The sequence below is a fragment of the Myxine glutinosa genome, chromosome 10, assembly GCF_964187855.1.
Source record: "Myxine glutinosa chromosome 10, kmMyxGlut1.1, whole genome shotgun sequence".
Lineage (NCBI taxonomy): Eukaryota > Metazoa > Chordata > Myxini > Myxiniformes > Myxinidae > Myxine > Myxine glutinosa.
Window position 1 is genome coordinate 130519349 of NC_136270.1, and position 24933 is coordinate 130544281.

At 44.2% G+C, this 24933-nt stretch overlaps 2 protein-coding genes across 3 annotated transcripts in view; one reads left to right on the forward strand and one right to left on the reverse strand.

The window, feature by feature from the left end:
• Positions 1–6775, reverse strand: part of LOC144894093 (protein disulfide-isomerase A5-like) — an 87924-nt gene extending 81149 nt beyond the window's left edge. The window contains exon 1 of the mRNA XM_078786112.1: positions 6682–6775. The gene's annotated coding sequence lies outside the window, so the exon portion shown is untranslated. The remainder of the gene's footprint in view (positions 1–6681) is intronic.
• Positions 6776–6853: 78 nt separating this feature from the next.
• LOC137433370 (thread biopolymer filament subunit gamma-like) lies at positions 6854–23488 on the forward strand. 2 transcript variants are annotated; one of them, XM_068125697.2, is made up of 9 exons: positions 6854–7552; positions 7702–7938; positions 8757–8817; positions 9224–9319; positions 9585–9749; positions 12265–12390; positions 12891–13111; positions 20908–21011; positions 23075–23488. In XM_068125697.2, the coding sequence occupies exons 1-9, from the start codon at positions 6993–6995 to the stop codon at positions 23263–23265; spliced, it is 1761 nt and encodes a 586-aa protein (XP_067981798.2). In that variant the 5' UTR covers positions 6854–6992; the 3' UTR covers positions 23266–23488. The 2 variants fall into 2 exon arrangements, with proteins under 2 accessions (XP_067981798.2, XP_078642237.1); XM_078786111.1 differs by having other exon boundaries at positions 6906–7552; positions 20908–20990.
• The last annotated feature ends 1445 nt before the right edge of the window (positions 23489–24933 follow it).

The window sequence follows — 24933 nt, forward strand, 5'->3', positions numbered from 1 at the left end:
TGTAGTTGAAGGCTCTGTTTCCCAATTAGTTGACACTCCATTGCACCGAATTAAATAAGATAGATCCCTCCGACATGATATCTTCAAAGTGCCAGGTTTATCCACTTTGCTGCATTTTGACTCCTTTAGCCACTTTGCTGCATTTTGACTGCTTTAGCCACTTTGCTGCATTTTGACTCCTTTAGCCACTTTGCTGCATTTTGACTCCTTTAGCCACTTTGCTGCATTTTGACTCCTTTAGCCACTTTGCTGCATTTGACTCCATTACGCACGTGGTTAAGCCTCGGAGAAGAAAGGCGTGTCTCCGCCCTCGTCATCAATGAGATGAGTGAGTCAGCCCCGCTCAACCAACCAAGAACAAGGGGTTGGGCTTGGGGAGGGCGTGGAGAGAAACATCGAGGAGCTTCGAAAAGGTTCAAGGGTGGGGCATATATAACCCGCGGTGGCACGGCCCCCACAAGAGAAAAGAGACGGAGAGAGATCGAGGGAGATCGGAGAGAGAGAGAGAGCTGCGGGATCGGAGAAAGGACCGAAGTGATTTGGAGAGCGCGCGACGCAGCGGTGCACAGGAGGAGCTTTGGCCGCGCAGCTTCGCAGCCGTGGCGGTTTTGCACGATCGCAGCTCGGGTTTTGAGAATCTGTTTTGTTTTGTCTGTTTCTGTTTCTACGGAGGGTTTTGAAATCTGTTTTGAGAATCGGGTTCGCTTCCAGCCCGACCGTGCCCCGGTCCCCGCTGAACCTTCCTCTCCCTCCAAGCCATCCACCTGCTACCATTCGTTCCTGCTTTCATCCCCCGTGTAAGTCTGGCCGTTTGTCTGTCTTTCATGTTGTCTTGGGGTATTAAGTAAGACTGTTTAAAATAAGTTAAATATTGCACTGTGTCTCCTGCTCCTTCCATTGCCTTGTAAATTGTATTTCGTCTCCTTTCTGCTTAGTTGTGTGTAAATAATAAATCCTGTTATACCTACATTCTTCTTCTTCTTCCTTCTTCATGCTCTTTCGGTCGCTTTAGAGGTTTCCACATTGAGTGTACGTGGCGCGATTTGGCCGACGTACATAAATCGGGTCTAGTCTTGGTAAACGGCTCACGCCGCGGTTCGCTTCGCTCGGCGTTATCCATCCATTACGCTGCGGCCGTGAGCGGGGAGTATTTCCTTGCGTACCGGGAAGCGCTGGTATTTAGGTCATAGGACGGTTGGGCCTACTACCCTACCCAGCGCCGACCGGGCGTGGCGTCATACCCCCGGGACCACGTCGGTCAGTAACAAACGAGGGGATTAATCCCCCCTTGGTAAGTGGGAAAGGCCGACGTCGGGGTCCGTAACAATATATTGTTATGGATATGAGGATTGTGTTTCTTTATTGTGTTTTTTATTATTATTGCTTTATTCTGGACCCTCCTTACTCCAGTTATGTATAAAGGTCAAAGGGCGTCCCATAATTAGGTCATAAACAATCACGTCAGCCAATCATAGATACCCCTGTTCAATAGTTATATCTTTATTATGTGTATTAGGGTAAGGCCTTGTCTTCCATTAAGATGACACTCCATTGCACCAAGTGAAATAAGATAGATTCCCTTCATTCTTCATTCCCATTCCCAAAACCTCCATTTCCCCTTTCGTCATTGCCAAGCCTCAATTGCCAATTACATCCCCTCCAAAACCACCATTGAACATGTGCTCAGCTCGGGGAAGAAGGGCGTGCCTGCCCATGGTCATCAAGGGCGGAGCCAGAGGGCCGTGCCGACCAATCAGGGCCGAGGCGAGCTGACCGATGGGCGTGTCCAAAAGGCCGGCGGCTTGATCGCCTGAGGCGCTATAAAAGCGCGCGCGCAAGAAGCAAGAGAGTGGTCGGTGGTGAGGAGAAGTTGGACAGGGAGACGTGCGTTGTGGTTGCGTTGAGTGGTTGGACAGGAGACGTGCATGTTGTTGGACCAAAAGAGAGACGAGTCCTGAAAAGAGCACGTGACGTCCACACAGCCGCGGCAGCAGCAGACACAGCAGCAACAGCAGCTTGGGGCCTGGACGGCAGTTTTGAGCAGGGCCGCGAAGGAACGGCGGCTGCGAAACGCGCCGATCGTGCTGCAGGACCCGTTGGACCTTCCTCTCCCTCCAGCCATTCACCTCCTGCCTTTCCATCCTTTTGTGTACGTGAGTTTGTTCTGTGTGTCTTGTCCCTGGGTATTAATGAAGTTGTATAAGCTGGCGTTGCACTGTGTCTCTGAATTCTTCTGTAAATTATTTTCTTATCTTTCCTTCTTCCTTGGTTACTTTTGAGCATGTAAATAATAGGAATAAATTTAGTAGTATTGCCAACCTTTTTTTGTCTTCTTCTTCTTCTTCTTCACATCCGTCGTTTTAGTCTTTTCCGGATTGAATATCTGTGGCGCGATCCGGCCAACGTTCGGGAATCGGGTTAGTCGGGGTAACTGTTCGGCCGCGGTGCCATCCGCTCGGCTCGGAGGGGGGGAGGGGGGGAGGAGGGGGGGAGGGGGGAGGGGGGAGGGAGGAGGGAGGGGGGAGGGGGGAGGGGGGGAGGGAGGAGGGAGGGGGAGGGGGAGGGGTGAGGGAGGGGGAGGGGGGAGAGGGGAGGGAGGGGGGAGGGGGGGAGGGGTAGGGGAGGGGGGGAGGGAGAGGGGGAGGGGGGAGGGGGAGGGAGAGGGGGAGGGAGAGGGGGGAGGGAGAGGGGGGAGGGGGAGGGGGGAGGGGGAGGGGAGGGCCAGTCAACAATGACGTTGCAGTTCTCATGGTAGGAGAGCAGCACAACAATCGCGACATCGTCCAGCATCTTCGCGACAACAGCACGAAGCGGATTTTGGAGACTCACCGATCCTGTGACGCCCTCCAGTACCGGCGTTGCTGAGCGGGGGAAGGGAGACCCATACATTCTCAACCCGTACATTCGCCCTCTCGACTCAAGCTCACTCGGACAAAAGCCTCACACAAATTACACCGTGAAGGCCCAATGGCCATGTCTATGCCACAAATCAAGTACATGAGCGAGTCTGGCGCACTGAATTGAAAATATATAGAACGCTCATACTCTGTGAAAAGTGTAGCCGCCGTGTCGCCATCTTGGTCAGCACGACTCGACCAACTCGCTTCGCGGATCTCATTTGTTTTGAACGTGTTCCAGATTTTAAAAGCCAGACAACTGTTAAAATGCCATTTTGAGCGGCAATAAACTGCTCCAATCGGTTACGGAAGGGTTGTGGAAAGACGTTTCACAGCTGTTTCAAAGACGTTTAATTCATATCGCACAAAATCGACACAAAACACGATCACACAAAAGGTGAAAAAACGCACTCGCTTTTCGCTCTGAATTACGTGCAAACGTGTGACGGAAATCACCATCGCCCAGCATCCAGTGCCAACCAAGATGGCGCCCGGTAGCTGCATCTCCACCTATGTGGTGTGAATGGCAATGGTCATTGATTCGATATATTTTCCGTTCAATGGTCTGGCGGCGGGGATGGAACATCACGTGATCGCTCTGAGCGAATCAGCGAGCTGCTCTGGCACATGCTGAGATTCCGTGTCTAATGTCCCTCGCTGAAATGCGCTGAGGTAAATATGAATAAAAAATATGGATCTCGTCAAATATTTTTAGGTAGGCCATGTCCTTCCCAGGCTCAATGGCCATGTCTGTGCCAAATATCAAGTACGTGAGCCTCTCCGTTTAGGAGTCTATCGGTAACATTACACACACACAAACTGTGTTTTATGTTCAATGGTCTGGCGGCGGGAATGGAACATCACGTGATCGCTCTGAGCGAATCAGCGAGCTGCTCTGGCACATGCTGAGATTCCGTGTATAATGTTCCTCGCTGAAATGCGCTGACGTAAATATGAATAAAAAATATGGATCTCGTCAAATATTTTGAGGTAGGCCATGTTCTTCCCAGGCTCAATGGCCATGTCTATGCCAAATATCAAGCACGTGAGCCTCTCCGTTTAGGAGTCTATCGGTAACATTACACACACACACACACACACACACACACACACACACACACACACACACACACACACACACACACACACACACACACACACACACACACACACACACACACACACACACACAGTTTTATATATATAGATATATGTTGGGAAACGAATCTATGTAATGACATGGTAACTTGTAATCTTCTCTAGTTAACTTGCTATAATCCCTTTGAAATTGTAACTGGTAGGGACTGTAATATAATACAGGGACTTGTAACTTTTATAACAAATTTGGGAAGAAATGGATCCATATATGGGAATTATAACATGCAGTATTTCATAGTTAACTCGTAGTGACCTTTCTGCTAAAGATAAAAGGTATTTCTTTTTATCATTGCAGCACCTTGGGAATGTAAACCATGCGAGTGGGAACACAATTAATTATGCGTAGGCCCTGTTCGCTTTCACACAGCACGACCTATACAAAGGTCTGGACTCACTCATCGCCTGCTAGATTGACTCCAAGGGAGTTCTTTCCGTGCAACAGCCGGAACCTACTGATAATTAAGGTCGTAAACATCTCTGTAGCGGACTTAACTGCATTTGTCTCTATTCAGCCACCTTGCACATGAAACGATTTGAATACTGCTCATATCTGATGCTGGAGTTTACATATACATGCGCAGCACGATTGTGATTCAGTTTTTCTCGGCAAGGCCACGGGTGTTTTGTCCACCTCGTCGTGATCACCTCTCCACAGCTGTGTTTGGTTGACTTATTAATAAACCACTGATTCTTTGAATTGAAACGACTGGACCTCGCTCTTCATCTCCAGGGAGCTGGCCGTTCGGATCCAAGATAGATACATACATACACACACACACACACGACATGACCAAATGCATGTGGACACCCGAACATCACACATCTCAATCCAAAATCATGGGCATTAGTATGGAATTTGTCCCCCCCCCCCCCCCCCTTTGCTGCAATAACAGCCTCCACTCTTCTGGGAAGGCTTTCCATGAGATGTTGGAACATTGCTGCAGGGATTTGCTTCCATTCAACCACAAGAGCATTAGTGAGGTCGGGCACTGATGTTGGGCGAATAGGCCTGGCTCGCAGTCGGCGTTCCAATTCATCCCAAAGGTGTTCGATGGGGTTGCAGTCAGGGCTCTGTGCAGGCCAGTCAAGTTCTTCCACACCGAACTCGACAAACAATTTCTCTATGGACCTGGCTTTGTGCACGGGGGCATTGTCATGCTGAAACAGGAAAGGGCCATCCCCAAACTGTTGCCACAAATTTGGAAGCACACAATCGTCTAGAATGTCATTGTATGCTGTTGCATTAAGATTTCCTTTCACTGGAACTAAGGGACCTAGCCCGAACCATGAAAAACAGCCCCAGACCATTATTCCTCCTCCACCAAACTTTACAGTTGGCACTCAGGCAAGTAGCGTTGTCCTGCCATCCACCAAACCGAGATTCGTCCGTTGGACTGCCAGATGGTGAAGCGTGATTCATCACTCGAGAGAATGCGTTTCCACTGCTCCAGAGTCCTATGGCAGCGAGCTTGACACCACTCCAGCCACTCTTTACACCACTCTTTCAAGACACATGAAAGCCCACAGAATCTTGTTTCTCACAGTCTGAGAGTCCTTTAGGTGTTTTTTTGCAAACTCCAAGTGGGCTTTCATGTGTCTTTCACTGAGGAGAGGCTTCCGTCTGGCCACTCTGCCATAAAGCCCAGATCGGTGGAGTGTTGCAGTGATGGTTGTCCTTCTGGAAGTTTCTCCCATCTCCACACAGGATCTCTGGAGCTCAGCTAGAGTGACCATCGGGTTCTTGGTCACCTCTCTTACCAAGGCTCTTCTCCCCCGATTGCTCAGTTTGGCCGGGCGGCCAGCTCTAGGAAGAGTCCTGGTTGTTCCAAACTTCTTCCATTTAAGAATTATGGAGGCCACTGTGCTCTTGGGAACGTTCAATGCAGCAGAATATTTTTGTAGGCTTCCCCAGATCTGTGCCTCGACACAATCCTGTCTCTGAGCTCTGCAGGCAGTTCCTTCGACCTCATGGCTTGGTTTTTGCTCTGATATGCATTGTCAGCTGTGAGACCTTATATAGACAGGTGTGTGCCTTTCCAAATCATGTCCAATCAATTGAATTTACCACAGGTGGACTCCAATCAAGGTGTAGAAACATCTCAAAGATGATCAAGAGAAATGGGAGGCACCTGAGCCAAATTTCAAGTGTCATAGCAAAGGGTCTGAATACTTATGTAAATGTGATATTTCTGTTTTTTCTTTTTAATAAATTTGCAAAACTTTCTAAAATCCTGTTTTCTCTTTGTCATTATGGGGTATTGAGTGGAGATTGATGAGGGAAAAAATGAATTTAAACGATTTCAGCATAAAGCTGCAACATAACAAAATGTGAAAAAGTGAAGGGGTCTGAATACTTTCTGAATGTACTGCATATGTATATATATATATATATATATCCCCTTTTGAAAACCATTATTTATCATCAAGATCTTCACTTTTACAGATTTAACTATTACACCGTCTTGATGATCTAAGACAGCAAAAGGATCAGCAATTAATTAATGGTATAGGTATTGGCAGGAAATTGACATGTTGTTGAAATGCATGATCAAGTATCGACTGGATACAAATAGAGTTTACAATCCAAAATGAAAGCATTATCTCTGCTAAAAAGTGCAAATAATACCTGTGGACCTTCAAACACTAGTGCAGTCTTCGCTTGCTGGAGCATGCCCAGTTCTTTCAGGTACGAACAGGTGACTTTGCTGGAGGGGACAAGCTGTACCGACAACATTTTAAAACATCATAAGGTGGGCGTTTATTGTCTCGGCTTTCTCTGATATTTCCCTCCAGGTGACAGCACAAAGGCGTGGTGAAATGTGAGATTAGGATTGATATATAAATGAGCTCCTACATCTATCTATCACACACCTGAGTATTCACTCTCACGCGACATCTCTTTACCTTTCAGTGACCGAGAAGCTAACAGCGGAGAACATGAATACCGGATTCAATTCGATGACTCGAAAGATGTCGGGAGGCAGTGCCTCATGTAATATATCGACATCGTCTGGAGGTAAATTTTCGGCAACATCTGGGAATAATTTTTCAGCTTCCTCTGGGAATAAATTGTCATCGTCCACATCCAAGTTTTCAACATCCTCAGCCAAATTCTCGACATCCTCAATACCTGAGGAAAAGAAAATTTCCATGTCAGAGCCACGTATCTCCACTTTGGATGCTCTCAGTAGTAGTGGCGCCTCTATTGGTGGAAGGTCGTCTATGGCTGTGGGAGGAATGTGTTCAGGGGGGATGAGCATGGGTTCGAATATGACCGGTGGTTTTGGAATGGGTGGAGGTAATGTGCAGCCTTTGACTCTTGGCGGTGGTGGCTTTGCATCCAGCATGGGGTTTTGCAGCAATCCATCCTTCCAGGTAGGCCGCAGTGTGGCCGTGGGAGGCATGCGCGCGATATCCGGCAGCATGGGCATACAATCCTTACCGCCCATGCTCACACGAGATGGTGAGCAGCAGATTCTACGTGCTCTCAATCAACGGTGAGTCTACGTTACTTACCCTTTTCATTATTTATATACTTGTATGGATTTCTCTTTGTGATGATGTCCACAAGAATTGTGTGGAACCATAATGAAGTGCGTGTGTGTGTGTGTGTGTGTGTGTGTGTGTGTGTGTGTGTGTGTCACAGCTTTATGGTGTATATGGAGAAGGTGCAAAGCCTGACACAGGAGAATGCCATGTTGGAGGCACAGCTGCAGTCTCTCACCGGGAGCACGACCATCTCCATCGAAACCGAGGCCCCGGTGGATGCAAGCGCCCGTTTCCTGGAACTTCGGACCACTTTGGATCAACTCACAGTCCAAAACGTCCGCTTTGAAATCGAGCTCGACCATGTTCGGACCATGGCTGGAGAATTGAAGGCAAAGTAAGGATTTCCTGGTTCATCTCCCATCAAGTAAAAACTGCATCACAAACAGACCAAGATTTATTTAAACTCGATCAATGACTGGCTTTTGCACACCATTTCGACAAGCGATGACCTCCTGGTTATTTAACACACACGATGCACCATAATACGGGATTGTATTTTCAGATAACCGGTACAAATATTACCTTTTTTAAGCAGTGATCTTGAAATTAAATAATCCTCTTGTCATTGCAGTCGTCGATTTAAAATCATTTGTCTGTGATTGAGTTCCTCCAGATTGTATCGAGTAAAAACTGCAATAATTAATCACATCATTCCATGCAGATGTCAAAGAAAAGGACTATTTCTATTTATTCATGACATTGGAAGTCGTCATCCATCGCGAGTCAGGATTATCAAACCATGTCACGTGAGCGAGGGTAGCTGTGGCACACGTACCTTCTCCGCAATTACCCACCACGCGTGGGCACCACCGCCCTCCGGGCGATCGTACCCATCTCGGGCCACATTCTGCGGGCAATGTGCTACAGTGGATATTGAAAATAAACTGTATAATTTTTGTCATTTGTGAAAGAAAGTTCATTGATCACAACATATCACAAGATAAAGGAAAATTATTTGTCATCCCGGCTTCCACCAGAGGTGGCGCTATTGGAGTTTCGGTGACATTCATGTTTGATCTGTTATAGTGAACATTTCCCAAAGAATTGGGTTGCAGTGTCCAAAAGACATAACCAGAAATTGATTGATATTCTGCTTCATTCCAAACATTATCTTTTAACACCAATTGAAACAAACTCATCTTTGTGCCGCAGGTATGACTTTGAAATCGGAGTGAAATGCCAGCTTGAATCTGACATTGTCAGCATGCGCCAGGTACGCCCGTTTCACAGTGCGAGCTGAACCTGCAGTCATGGCTCATGTTATCACGAACTTTTAAACTTCATTTCACAAAATATTCTGTTTACAAACCACCTGAGGATTCCATTTAATAGTACAAGCCGAATGTGGGGGTTGAGCTCATGAAATTCCCGATTCCTTCATTGGATACAAATTCATTGCATTGTCGAAGTAATATTTAAAGTCAACAGAAGTTTCTTGATGAATTCATCACACCTGAAATAAAACAAAAATAACAGTTTCACTGTTGGAAAAAAAAAGTAAAACAACAAACCCCAAAGGAAACCACCAGGAGGGTAAAACATGGAATACCAAAGGTGTGTAATATAGAAACTGTGAACTATTTAAGAACTTGACTTTGAAACTTCACCTTATCCCTCAGGACCATGAATCTGCCATGGAAATCAAAATGGACCTCGAAAACAAGTACCACATGCTTACCGAGGAGATCGCGTACCTGAAGCAAACACAGGAAGAAGTAAGGAACACAAATGAACACAAGACATTTTGAGGGATAATTTAATACTAATAATAGAACCAGATACGAATCTGTTCTCAAATGGAAATGTATCCAGCACATGGAAAACCCTCACTTACAGTACATTTCACTTTATTCTCATGGTGCACAGAATTCCTCCTCACATTACAATCAACTTCCTGCAATCCTTCCACGTGTTAGACTTCATTTACCAAATGTAATTATCGATTAATTTATTCAGTTTCACATTAATTTCCTTCAACAGGAATTGGCCAAGCTTGGAATCAAGTCAACCAGTGTCGATTCGAGTTCAATCGAGGTGGACAACCGCTCGGTGAATATGGCCAACATCTTGTGTGCCATCCGTGAAGAGTACAATGCCATCAGCGAAAAGAACACCGAAGAGGCAGAGGCCTACTACAAAACCCAGGTAAGGTCAACACCTGCAGATCATGATTATTCTCCGCATCTCATTCCTTCCAATCCACATTGTTTAATATGGACTGGCAAGATAGCGCAGAGGTACGCACACTCGACTCTCAGGTGTCTAGACTGGGTTCAAATCCCAACCCATCTGTAAAGTTGTGCCCTTGTGCTTTACCACGTCAACAAGTGTGGTGTCCCTTAGATGGCCATGTAATTGAGCGTCCCGTCTGCTGGCATTAGATGGTAGATGTTAAAAATCCCACTTTTTCCCTCATGAGAGCCTGAACAAATTGCAAACCAAGAGGGCACAGCCAAGGCCACAGCAATGCTACCTTTCTTGTGTTACTACCACAGTCTTGTGTTGCATCTGAACAAAGAAAATGCACTTGTACTACCCTTCCTGTTTCTTGTCTGTCCACCCTTTCCACTTAATTTTCTTATTACCTCCACCACCAAAGGTGGATGGAGGTTATGTTTTCACCCCTGTCTGTCCGTTTGTGAACAGGATATCTCAAAAAGTTGTGGACGGATTCGGACGAAATGTGGCAGAGATGTAGCGTATGTGACAAAGAAGAATTTATTCAATTTTGTTGAAGATCCGGATCCAGCTTGTAGAATTTTTTGAGTGATTCTTCACCATTGAGAGATAGGGCCAAAAACGAGGGGTAGATCAGGGTATGAAAGACTGGACCTATGGTGATTCCTGTGTGATTCCGGATTAAATCCAGATGAAATGTGATTCTGTATTGTAATTTTCTGGTCTACTCTGAGATACAAAACGTAAACTGTTCTACAGGCGAAGTGCCGTTGTAGTTTCTAACTGCGACATGTCGCAGGTCTAGTCTAACAGAGCTCCCGCATGGTTGTTGTTGTTGTGGTTCTTTTTGTGAGTCAATTTTTGAAATATGCACCTATTGGTCGGAGAGCTGTCAGACCATACCCACATTTGTCGCTTGACTCCACCCACCATAGCCATTGGCTATGGCATCCATACAAAATGATATGGCTGCCATCTTGGTTTTCTGGTGGGCCTAAGAAATCAGGCCTGTAGGCTTCTGCTGATTATACACTACCTGGGTTTGTTGTGCCAGATTTCGCTTGTTTTAGTTTGGGTCGAGTGTTAGCCAAGATGAGGTACCCCAAAAATTATAATCAAGGTGGAATTAAAATTATTAGTAAGGTTTATTCAAGGCCAACAGCACGCACAGTATGGGCCTCCCTAAAAAAATAACATTATGTAATTTTTGAACGGCCCCATGTTGGGAAAACTCAAGAATGCGGAAACGGACGTTGCTGAAATTTGGAATACATTACCTCGACGTACAAAGTATTTTCTTCTGAAATTTGCAGCCGATTTCGTCCAGTCGAAGCCAAGAAACAAATTTTCAGCACCCGTGTTAAAGTTGCATGCAGAGAAACGATCCCTTAATTAAACAATCCGTGACCATCTGATGAATCAGCTCTTTCTGATATAACCGTAGCAGAGGCTGTCATGGGTCAGACAGAGCCATATAATTCTCGACTTTGGCGAACATAGTGAGCGAAAACGATCGTGATTGAAGGATACGCAATCACGTGACCGCAAAGCAAATGTGTGCATCTGTGTGGACTCGGTCATATTTACATCTCGACATCATCATAATTTTTCATTTTGAAGTCGGTTTTGGGGTGTAAGAGATTCCGTGTTGTTCAACATGAGACAGTTCCAATGGATCAGATTAAACGTTTGTGGTGCAGACTTTGTTTGCTAATTTTGTGCTAAAATGATCGAATTACACATCAAGTAGAATCAGGAGTTCTACCACGTGACTTCCTATCTCATGATAATACGATCTTATAACGGGCAATCGCTTCTGTTATTAATGTAATACAAGTTGTGATCCAATGATAAAATAATCTGTATGTGTCGACATGCATATGTCATGTAACATTATATATTATTACATATATGGGACCACACAGAATCATGAGTGGATCATACATTACATGATTATGTCATGCGACATTACATATTACCAGCAACGGTACCCGCTCTAATGGCGGGGCTTCCATATGGTAGGCGCAAATGATTATTTAAACGATTTATATAAACATCCGTTAAATATCACACGCAAATCATAAAAATCTAAACAGTATTTTTAGAATTTCAATAAATAAATAAAAACACATCACTGTTCATATCGGTAAATATTATTCCATCGTGTTTCCAAATTAATTATTGTCAGCAGGAGGCATCACATAATGAGCACATTCCCCTCAGGATGGAACTTAAGCTGGCTGTCCTCTCTGCAATGGAGTGATTAAAATGATATATTAATCATATTGAACACTCGACCGGCTAAACTCCACTTGAGTTGCGAGTTAATTTGATCACCTTTCCTCAACAGACAACTGGAAGGACAGTGTGCCATCTCTGAGTGATCGAGTCAGTTGAGCTTGTTATATAATTATATAAGATATTTTCTTTCTTCTTTGTTTGTAAATCGTGATCATAAATTAATGGCAAACTCAATTTTCAGATACAGCGCTTCGAAAATGAAAGCAGGGAAGTGGCAGCAGTAGTAACAACAACAAGCACAGAAACGATGGAGATCACCAAGACCGTCCAGGAGATGCAAATGCAGCTCCAGAGTTTGCACATGCGGGTACGAGTATCTCCACAGCATTGGTTCCAAACACTGGATCACTCTTCCATAGATCTTGTGATCATTTAAAAGATGTCAACATGAACAATTCAGAGATCTAATAATTATCAAACATGTCTGTAAATCTCTTCCCCAAATTGTTTTCTCATCCCCTTCATTTCGGATCAATTGGCATGCCGACAGGGTTATAAAGCTCTGGGAATGTCAATGTGTGAGCTCAATTGGTGAAACGGATGAGAAAAAAAAACCTTCTTCAATAAGGATCACCAAAGTGTTTTGAAAATCGCAATCATTCTGGAGATATAATTTCTCCTAAACTTGTTTGGAGATCTTTACCTGTTTGGCATGAATGGACCTCTCAGTACTCTCATCACAGCATTCACCATGCTGAGTGTTTGATACAGAACAGAGGTTTATAAACGAACTCTCATGATGTTGGTGGGATGGAGTGAGTGACAAACAAGTGACCAATACCGTTCTTGATGGACCCTCTCACACAGCACAACTCACTGCAGCAAATGCTGATGGAGCTTGAAGGACAATTCCAAACACAGATCAGTTCACTGCAGAGCCAATCGATGGAGTACGAGTCCTCAATTGAGCATCACAGAGCAGAGCTACAGAAACAGCTGGTGGCCTTCAGGACACTGATGGACATGAAGATTGCTCTCGATCAAGAAATAGCCACTTATAGGAAGATTTTAGAGGGCATATCTCTCGGGTAAGTTTCTTTCATGTCTTTTAAACATCTTATCATGCACAAGCTAACAGCAAATATTAGATCAGACAGGTTTACAGCAAATGAGGTTAAAAAAGTAATTCCAATTTTCAATCAACTCTAATTAATGGCACAACACAAAGCTTTTACAACATACTTGGGACACAATGTGTTTGACCTAAAAAAAAGGACCACTGTGACATGATCGCATGGTGCGGCTATTTCACATCATGTATCGTGCAATACTTCAGTATATCAAACAAGTTCTGCTCTGAGGGCACTCATAACTAACAATACAATACACAATTGTGTACCCAAGGAAAGAATGCAAGTGAAAGAGTTATACATTCTACATTCTATTTAGCAGGTTGGTAGAGCGTTTTTGGAAGGCTAACGGGTCCGATCGGATGGCACAGCTATAGTATAGTTACAGTCATATAACTACACAGCTTCAGGATATCCTGAACATTCATAGGCTATCAGCTAGGGGGGTCAACCGGTACCAAATTGAGGGAGTAAGGCTAATAATGATTTTTGACAAGGTTTTTACCTCTAGAATAAGAAAATATGTGATAGCAAATTCAACGATGTAGCTAAATGTGTGTTATCACCCATTTTCAAAATGGCCGCCAAATTTCTCAAAATATCAATGGTCAATGTAGTGTTTTTTTCACTATTCACCCTATACCCCAAATTTGGGTATCTTATACCTGGTTTTAGGGGTTAGAAGGACGCAACCTGCATATGGAAGGTGTCCTCACCCATCTACTTGGTCCTGTACCATGGTCCCTTTGTACACCCGATGGCCTGTTGCGGAAGACTGACAAGGCGAAACTAGCACACAGCTTGCAGAAGAACGTATCAGATTCAGCCGTTGAATGAAATTCCAGATAATTCTGCTACAATAATAGACGGAATGAGCCTAGTCCAGAGGATAAGAGGAGACCAAAGTACTTACGGAGAAGTAGCAACCACAATTCTGGCAATGGCACTAAACGATGGAAGAAAGAGCAACCGGATAGATGTCGTCTTTGACGTGTACGTAGAGAACTCAATCAAGAATAGCGAACGATCACTACGGGGTGAAGAGACTGGATTCGAGGTGAAAGACATAACAAGTAGTCAGAAAATGAGGCAGTGGAGAGGCATCCTAACACGAATAAGCAACAAAACCCGTCTTATCTCATTCATCGTACATGAATGGCAAACAGACAAGTGCAGAGACAAGCTCAAAGGGAAAACCCTTTATGCAACCGTCGGTGACAAGTGCCACAAGATAACCTCCGAAGGCCATGAGGTGGTTCCAGAGCTCCAATGCCAACAAGAAGAAGCAGATGGAAGGCTTCTCTTCCATGCTGCCCATGCTGCTAAGGAGGGCTTCCCAGCTGTAGTAATCTCTTCAGAGGACACAGATGTTTTCATCATGTGTGTTGCTTTCCATGACAAGTTTGGAGCACCGTTATTCCAGAAGTTCCATTCTAAGACCAGACGAAGAGTAGTTGATGTGAGGAAAGTTGCTGGGTCACTTGGAATAAGTACATGCAGAGCTCTGCTTGGAATGCATGCATACACAGGATGCGACACGACGAGTGCTTTTGCTGGTAAAGGGAAATCAAGTTCCCTGACACTTCTAACCACTGACAGAGATGTAACAGAGATGTTCCTCCAAGTAGGTCAAGATTGGAATCTCTCTCCAGAGCTCATGGACCAGTTAGAGGCCTTCACATGCCGCATCTATGCACCCAAGACTCTATCCACCGAGGTGAATACTCTCAGATATCATCTGTTCTGTGCAAAGAAAGGCGAGATGGAGAGTTATCAGCTTCCACCATGCAGGGACTGCCTTGTCAAACATGCACAGAGGGCAAACTATCAAGCTGCAATATGGAGAAGATGCTTGGAGAAGGATCCCAAAGTCCCAAGTCCTGTCGGAAAGGGATGGAAGACTGTAAAGGTTGAAGGGAAAGATGAACTTAGAGTTGACTGGATGGATGGTCAGCTCGCACCTGACGCTATGTTGGATCTTCTCGCTTGCAAGTGTACGCGAAAGTGTGAGCTACCACGCTGTGTATGCTTGGTAAATGGACTCATGTGCACCGATATGTGTAAGCTGAAGGACTGCAATAATCGACCTTCAGATGATGATATCAACCAACCAGATACAGATGAAGATGAGGATGAGGACGATGAGGATTACTAAGCAATTGTTGAATGCTTGCTCAAACCTCATGCACAATACACAAAGAAATGTGAACTGAGGTGAACTAGACCAAAACTCAGTATAGGCTAAGACTCCAAGACTCGCATCTCTCTACAGCTCCACTGAGGGTCAGTTGCTCTTCAACTAACATTGTGGCTATATATTCAACTGTTAGCTTCAGCATGCTCTAAACACAGGTATAGGGAGAAGTCATTCCACCGGTAAAATTGAAAGATAAAGTTGTGTTGAAACTTCATCTCAAACAGCACGTCAAAATGGGACCTCCGCAGCTAACAACAGCTGAAAGATGGCAGGCCATTGGTATGTGGACTGCTGGCAATTCCATGAGACAGATTGCTAACCAATTGGGACATCACCATACCAGTATTAGTCGTTTGATAAGAAAGTATCAACAAACAAATGATGTGGACAGGCAGGAATGTGTCACCCAATTTTGTTCTCTTCATTGCGTTCCAACATCTGGACAAAATGTTGCACAAGATTACCCTACACCGCAACGAAAAGGTGCAAAAATTCATTGATACATTTCCACTATGTCGAAAATACGTGGTGGTGCGATACTTTTTTCCATGTGTATACTTGCAAATCTACTGAATGCCAGTTATTTTCGTGCATATTTTGTGCATAAAGTTGTTGCTATGATGGCAGCCATTTTGTGAAATTGGGCGCCATATTGGATTCTATCTTCTTGGATTAAAGTTCAGATGATGTATTTCATACTTTAAGAGAGTTGTAAAGTCTTAAACATCTCAAAACGCAATGCTATTTGTTACAAATTCCTACAAGAATATGAAACATGGTGTTTTTAATAGAAAAACATGCATTTTGGCGGCCATTTGAAAATGAAGTGATAACACACATTTAGCTACATGGTTGAATTTGCTATCACATATTTTCATATTCTAGGGGTAAAGACCTATCCAAAAATCAATATTAGGCTTACTCCCTCATTTTGGTACCAATGGACCCTATTTTGGGGGTCTGGCTGATGGCCTATCAGAGATAGGAATTAAACAATTAATGCATGTATGTGTGATATCAATTGGGCAGATTGAGAAATTAAGGAATAAGTGAAGAAGGTGGAAAGTTTAACTGTCGAGACAAGGAGTGCAATTTCCACATACAAACACCATCAGGTGTCTCAAAGTGTACGCTTCTTGGGGTCATTCAAAGTAGGTGGCCAATGCCTCAACATAGTCCCAGGAGTAGAAAGATTTACGGAGTATTCACTCATTTTTCTTTCTTTACAGGAATGAGGCTCATGGAAGAGCAAGGTAAATCTGACAAACATGGGACAAATGTAATGGGACAAACATCAAGAGAATGAATGAACCAACGAAGACGGAGGGAGGAGTGGAGTAAACACTGAAACTAACAAGATGGTTGGGTTAGGAAAGATTAATGGGAGTAATAAGGTACATGGGTCACCATTAGCGATGACACAAGGTGGCGGTTCACCGCTTGTTGAAGCCTTGGAGGGAAGAGTAAGACAGTACAGCCTCTTCTATTGAAGGTGGCTCCATTGATGGAAACAGTGAAGAATATATCAGTTGAGTTGTGTAGTCAGCATGGCTTTTGGAAGCTTAACCAGGAGGGAGTTACTGGAAGAACGTGTATATCCTGGAGTTGCTGGGGAGGGTTTCAGGACTAAAAGAGAAGACTGTGATTAGCTCTGATTTTTCCAAGGAAAGACTTAGATGTCGAGTCTGCGGCTGGCCATGGAAAGTAACTTTGCTATGTGGTCTGCTCAGGAAATGTCAGAGCTGATGTTGAAGCCTTGAAGTTCAAGAGACAGACTCTTCCAGGGGATGACCAAGGAAATTGAGAGGTGGATTCATTTGACGATCTTTCTGTAATGACAGGGTGAAACAACGAGACTTTCAACGAGAGAAAGACCTGTTCCATTTTACAAATCAGAGTTCAATCATTCCCAGGTCAGCAGAGGGAGAGAGACCTAGCTGCTGTTGGCCACGAAGAGGGATGAGGGTGCTGCATGACACAATCTGAAATCATCTGCAAAAAGAAAGTTGTTTTTCCAGAGCACTGAAAAGATCATCGATATAGATGAGGCACAAAACTTCCAAAACACTGCCTTGGTGAACTCTCGGCTCCACTGGAACATGTTTACGATGTGAGTGGAGGAACTCAGAAATTCTTCAATGTTTGTATCAAAATATAAATTTCAGCCAGCAATTCGATGCACCAAGGATTTGAGACGAGTTGTTTATTTATTTATTATCCGCATACCTGCTGGCATTGTAAATCTAAAGAAGCCTAGTGGGAGGCATGAATACTGACCACTAGCAATCATTTACACCTAAATAATATGCTGGAGTCTTTGTGAAGGATGGATTGCTCCAAAATGGATCACCATAGTTTTATATTGAGGATAATTATCAAGTGTTTTCAAGTATACAACATGCATTTTAAGGCCATTTTCCCTGCAAGAGCGGGGGTTAGCCTTGCGGTCCCCATGACAATGTTCTCCATTTTGCCCTATTTTCTGCATCTCCCCTTGTTAACCCCCTTGCCCGCATTTCTTCTTCCACCATCTTTAGCCAAGTCTTTCTCGGTCTTCCCCGTCCTCTACTTCCTTCTACATTCATTTCCATCACTCTTCTCAACCAGTCACTTTCATCCTTCCTCAACACATGACCAAACCATCTCAACATGTTTCACTTCACAGCATCAATCACAGGCTCTATTCCCATCATCTTTCGCAATTCATCATTTGTCTTCCTCTCTCTCTCAACGATACTCCACACATCCATCGAACCATTCGCATTTCCACCCTTTCCAACCTTCGTTGCTGCTCTACGTTCATTAACCATGTCTCGCTCCCATAAATCATAACACTTCTCACACATGCAGCATACACCTTTCCCTTCAGCTTCAACGACACTCTCCTCATCGTCAGCACGCCACTCAGTTCCCGAAACTTCTTCCATGCACATCTCACTCGAGCAACCGTTGCCGAGTCTGATCCACCTTCTCCATTCAGCATGTCTCCGAGGTAGTAAAATGTTTTCACACCTTCCAGCTTTCACGCCATCTCCAAGATCCAACTCAACATTTCCTCCATCTGCAGCTCCCTCTGTGCACACCTTACACTTGAATGTAGCTGCCCCACTGGTTAATGACCCTCTCAAACCACTACATTTTTGATGAACCCACTCAGCGCACATTGTACATTGAATGGAGTTCACTCCGACACCCTTCCTGCACACAGCACACGGCCACTTCCCAGTTCTTTCCACCTCACCACATGCTTTACCACTTGCCATCACCTTCGTCTCTCCGATATTCACCTTCAGACCTTTTGTCTCAAGTGTTTTGAAGTATGCATAGGTTTAATCAAAAGACCATACTGCACACCACAAACATGTTGCATATCTATCTGTGAGTGTCAATGACGATGTAAAATATAGTGAAAGATGCGAAAAGAGGATGTTTTGGAACACATGATTGTTGTTATGGTTGTTGTTGATTAGCCTTGGACAGTTCTGCTCTAACAGGCCTGTGGTATAGAGATTACCAATTGATATTCTGACAGCGACCCAGAGATCCCTCACAACTAAGATGTTGCGTAATTGTTGTTCCTGTTGCTCTGACTGTACTTGTTCCCTCCACCAACAAAGTTGGAAGGAGGTTATGATTTCACCCCTGTCTGTCTGTGAACAGGATATTTCAAAAGGTTGTGGACTAATTCAGAAGAAATTTGGTGGACAGGTTGGGTGTGTGACAAGGACGAAATGATTCGATTTTGGTGAAGATCCGAATATACATACGAGAATGTCTCAATTTTTTAAGTGATTCGTCACCATTGAGAGATGCGGCCAAAAACGATATAGCAGGATATCTCAAAAATTTGTCGACGGGTTATGACACAACTTAGTGGATGGGTTGGGTAAGTGACAAGAACAAGCCGATTCAATTTTGGTTAAGCTCCGGATGCAGATCTGGCCTATCAGTGGGATACAAAATGTAAACTGTTCAGCCTCCTGGAGGTATGTGCTCTACCGTGTGCCATTCTAATTGTTTTTGTGCACCTATCTACTTCTATATATTTTTCTGTTGCTCCGAGAAGTTTTACTATGTATAATTCTGTGTGCTCCATCTGTGTCACCACGATTTATTCTCAGGGGTTCCTGCTGTCATAGACCAATAGAAGTGGTACCATTATAACTGCGACATCAAGCTCAAGTCCTCCAATAAGGCATTTTTAGCCGCGTCGCAGACGCTGCTAATAGAGTGCCCTCTGCTGTTGTTGTTGTTCTTCTTGTTCTTCTTCTTGTTCTTCTTCTTGTTCTTGCAGAGAAGACAAAACCTCAAAGCTCCACCCATTCTGGGAACCATAGCTCCACCCATTTTGGGAGAGGCTTCATATAAACAAATATCCACCATTTTATTAACTCGCATAGCTTTGAGGCCTGTTTTGTAGGCCCGTGGTGTCTTCCTCTCTCACAGTTTTATTTCAAATCAAATTCGATATATCATTTCATTTTTCACAGTCGCTAACATAGTTTTAGACGCGGTTGAAAAAAAACGGGAAGAAAATCCGATGAAAGTTGCCCTTTATAGAACGAAATGAATTCTCAAAGGCCTGTAACTTCAAGTCCATTGAGATATATTTTTTTTAAATCGCGGCATGGTCAGTCATACACCGCCCGAAATAACAGACGGGAAAATGCCGAGATATATATATTTTGTTTAAATCGCGGCATGGTCAGTCATACACCGCCCAAAATAACAGACGGGAAAATGCCGAGATATATTAAAAATTCGTCCATTTGATGACAATCGTCACGATGAAATATTTAATTTATACGTCGTCACAATAATGTGGAGAGAGGAGCATAGCTTCGTTCACGTGTCGCCACATACAGGAAAATGCCGAGATATATATATATTTTGTTTAAATCGCGGCATGGTCAGTCATACACCGCCCGAAATAACAGACGGGAAAATGCCGAGATATATTTAAAATTCGTCCATTTGATGACAATCGTCACGATGAAATATTTAATTTATACGTCGTCACAATAATGTGGAGAGAGGAGCATAGCTTCGTTCACGTGTCGCCACATACGGGAAAATGCCGAGATATATATATTTTGTTTAAATCGCGGCATGGTCAGTCGTACACCGCCCGAAATAACAGACGGGAAAATGCCGAGATATATTAAAAATTCGTCGCCACACACGGGAAATTGCCGAGATATATTTTCACTTTGCACAAAAATAACATCAAGTAATCGAATCAATAGGAATGCCCTGTGCCTATAACATCGACGTTATAGGCACAGCTGCATCTAGGCATTGTGTAACATCGACGCGGCTTTTGTTTTAATTAAAACTTTTTGTACTTGTTATGTTTAAACAGGCACAATGTTTTACAAGTTGGACAAAGTGTTTAAATAAACCGATTGTTAGCTTTCCAACATCACAATTTTATTATTCAAGGGCAGCAGGAACTCTTTTGAATAAAGTGTGACGGACGGACAGATGCTACTCCTTTTAGCTGTAGTAGATTAGACATCATGCTTGCACAAAAAATGTCCATGTTTATTTTCCCCAGTGTGACAGAAATGGACATGAGCTCTAGTGGTTCCATTCAATACAGCACCTCAAGTACTGGTGGTGCAGGACAAGTGCTAACAGGTCACCATTCCCATTCCAGCAGTGAGTCCCATCGTCTCCAACTTACACAAACCATAGCACTCAATAAAAGGCGATCATGAAATGTGAATGTTGATGAAATGTATTTGTTCTGTGCAAATCATGTTCATATAATTTAATGTAGAATATTTGATGTTATTTGTATTCTTACCCAAAGCAATCAATTTCACCGGAATTTGTGAACATCAATGTCCTCAGCTGGACCAGACTCGGGAAAAAAAGAAAAAACAATGAGTCTCTATCACCTATCATCTCTATACCTATCATCTCTATCACCGGACATGAGACCGAAACAGTATAGACATGAATCGCTGATGAAATATTCTCTACTTTGTAGTCCACTAGCAAAGTACCCACATCCTGGGTGGTTCGAGCTTGCGCATCACTTGCGAAAAAGTATCGTCTATTTTGCAAGAAGAGTATAGATGTTTGCGTGGTGTGTGCTTAAAAGGTTATGGATGGTCTAAAGGTCTAAAGGGTACGTTCCAATAGTAGTTAGCGTCTAAGGGGTCGAAAGGGTATAATCTCGCAAGCATGTAAAAAGGGTCTAAAATGGCCAAGTGGTCTACATCTCAGAATAGTCAAAGGTCCAAGCTGTCTAATCTGTCTGAAGAGTGTAAGGGGTCTAAATGCTGTTAAGGTCTAAGGCCTCCAAAGGGACCTACAAGGTGTAAAGGTCAAAAGGTTCTAAGATCTAAAGGGTATAAAAGATCTAAAGGGTGAAGGGATCGAAAGGTGTTGAAAGTGTCTGAAGGATGTTGGAGTCTTAAGTATCTTGAGAACCTTGGGAATCTCAAGGGGCCTTTGGCGTCTTCAGGGTATTGAGACCAAACTGGCAATGGTTGCATCGTGACCATGGCTTACTTAACCTTACGTTGTGCTACCCATGGCTGTATCTCCTCTGTAGAGGGTGTAAGTACGTCAGCATGTAAAGGGTGCAAGTACATCACAGGCCAACTCATTTTGCCGAGCTCGGAAGGATGACGGGCTGAGTCAACTCCATGCGGTGTAATTCAACGACTGATGGGTATTTGAACTCATGACCCTAGAACTCAGGCGTGGCCTCCTCGTTACGAGTCGTCGGGGGCGGATTCTAATCTCTGTTCAGGAATGTTCAGATGACGTCGTGGTTTACCTGCCGATTGGCAAATGTGCTGGGTCTCTCGGACCTGGCGGCGTGGTAAGCGAATGAGTCCATTGCCTGGCCGGCTGAGTTTTAAAAGAACATGAGGGAAAAATAATGGGGAGGCAAGCACATACAGGGGAATTTAACCTTACAGACCCAACCTTGATAGCACAACTCCACTCCTCCGGGTGGAGACACATAAACACTTAACCGGACATTCGACCCTACCTCGATAGCACAACTCCACTCCTCCGGGTGGAGACACATAAACACTTAACCGGACATTCGACCCTACCTCGATAGCACAACTCCACTCCTCCGGGTGGAGACACATAAACACTTAACCGGACATTCGACCCTACCTCGATAGCACAACTCCACTCCTCCGGGTGGAGACACATAAACACTTAACTGGACATTCGACCCTACTTAGATAGCACAACTCCACTCCTCCGGGTGGAGACACATAAACACTTAACTGGACATTCGACCCTACTTAGATAGCACAACTCCACTCCTCCGGGTGGAGACACATAAACACTTAACTGGACATTCGACCCTACTTAGATAGCACAACTCCACTCCTCCGGGTGGAGACACATAAACACTTAACCGGACATTCGACCCTACTTAGATACCACGAGATGGCTTCTTCTTCTTCGCGACACTCGGTGCAAGCTAATTTATACGATTCCGACTTTCCTAAGGTATTCCATGTCTACCCCCCAAAAACGAAACAGTACATACATACATACATACACACATACACACATACATATAATATATATATATATATATAACCACGAGCTCATGATGTTACACTTTTCACCAGTTTCATCCATTGCTGATGATTAGCAATGACATCCATCATTGCTGATTGCAGATTACCAGTATTAAGTTCTTAATTGATGTTTTTCTTTAATCCTATTTATATGTGCAGGTGCCGGAAGCCAAAGCAGTCTGTCACAGAAGAGTAGTTCCAGCACAGGTGGAGTGATCAGTAGTACTACAACTACCAAAGAGATCATCACTGAGAGAACGGCGCCCGTCATAGCGTGTCAGACATATGGAGTGCAGGGTGGAAGCGTTTCCGCAACCCATTCAAGTTCCCGCTCATTCACCAGTTCATAAATAACATGATGAATCCTACAAGGTCTCATACCAGGTGTTATTGTCTGACCTTAGAATGTTGGAGTTATGCTGCCTTTCTTTGTTTGAGCTTCATTGGATAGCCAATGATTTACTCTCCTTGCCTCTTTGCTGCGCTTGGTATTAGTGGGATAACAATTGATGGTTCTCTGATGTGATTTGCAAAAATTCAATAAAGCTTTTCTGTTGCAATTCAATGAAATAATGTTTTTGACATAGAATAATATTCAGTACTAGCCGAAACCCGTGGAACATCCACGGAAGGGAGGATGTGGTGTATGGATAGAGTGTACCATTATGGATGGCATAGGGGATTTGCTTGTCCGAGTAAGAGTTAGGAAGAAAGATGAGAATGAAGAGTGCGTATATGAACAACGGTCGCCGACACCGGCACAAACGCATGCTCTGGATTGTCCACTCAGTGGACGGCTTGCTTTCGCCTTCGCCTGTCCAATCGGCGGACGGCTTGCTTCGCCTTCGCCCAGGAGACGCCAGTAAGATGGCGTCGTATCGGCAGTTAATCGGATGCTTTTGGGCCCCAACGTCGGCTAATTCAGATTTTTCGAGTATGGCTGTACGTGATAAACAAAGAGCGCGGTTCGTAGATCGTAAATCCATTAGTGCCGTGGGCATCGGGTCACTGGGTGCGGCGTAAAAGGGATAACAAAGTCGAGTCCTTACGCTATTATTATATAGATTATTTAATAATACATTTATCAGCTCTGAGAAGTACAAGACGAGGGAATGGAAAGGGTTAAAGGAGGAAGTCATGAGACAAAAGAGAAAATATTTGTTCTATTTATTACGTACTACAGGGGATACCCGGTGCTACCCGGCGGTGGTTTCGGGCGGTGTTGGACATTGTAAAGCTATGGCGTTATTGGCCTCATGATGGTTACCCTTTTGCTTGTACTTGAAGGCCTTAGCAGCACTACCTGGCCCCACATCCCAATATACACTTTATAGCGGCCTTTGGTGGCCTCGAAAGGGACGTCAAGACAAATGTGTGGTAGCTTAAAACACTGCCCACATTCTCACGGACTTACACCCAAAAGTTGAGGCCTCCGTCGGTGGAGAACACACAAACCTCCGCCAGGCTGAACACATTACATTTTGTATCCCATTCCCACTAACACTAACAGGTCGGATCTGGATTCGGACCTAAACCAAAATGTAATCGTCTTGTTCTCGTCACACACACCCCCAACTCATCCCCCAAGTTTCCTAACAAGTCATCCACAACTTTTTGAAATATCGTACTATGTATTATATAGACACACCGTCGTGTTCATCTCCGAGGCGTTCCGAATTATGGCGGGATAAGCTCGCGCGCGGCTGAGGAGAATCACGACGACCTTGTAGTTTTTACAAAACCAAACGGTATTATCACGAACAACCGACAAGCAGGGAAAATAAAATCGACAATCACCATATACAATGAGGTAAACAAGGGTGAAATAAACATTATTATTATTAATTAAAACTAAGGCACCTCACTCTCAGTCACAAGCACAGACAGGGTGAGGAACACAAAACCGGGCGACTTATCTCTGGTGTGGCAGCGGCAAGATAGGCACAAAGCTGGTGTTGAGATGGGCAGGACGATGGGCAAGGTGAGAGATCGACGAACCACCAGCAATGGGGGGAGGA

Bases quoted from the DNA above. Each gene is read 5' to 3' on its own strand.
- LOC137433370 (XM_068125697.2), top strand. From the start codon at position 6,993: ATGAATACCGGATTCAATTCGATGACTCGAAAGATGTCGGGAGGCAGT. The intron at 7,553-7,701 runs GTGAGTCTACGT...TGTGTGTCACAG, and splicing joins CTACGTGCTCTCAATCAACG to CTTTATGGTGTATATGGAGA. The intron at 8,818-9,223 runs GTACGCCCGTTT...CTTATCCCTCAG, and splicing joins ACATTGTCAGCATGCGCCAG to GACCATGAATCTGCCATGGA.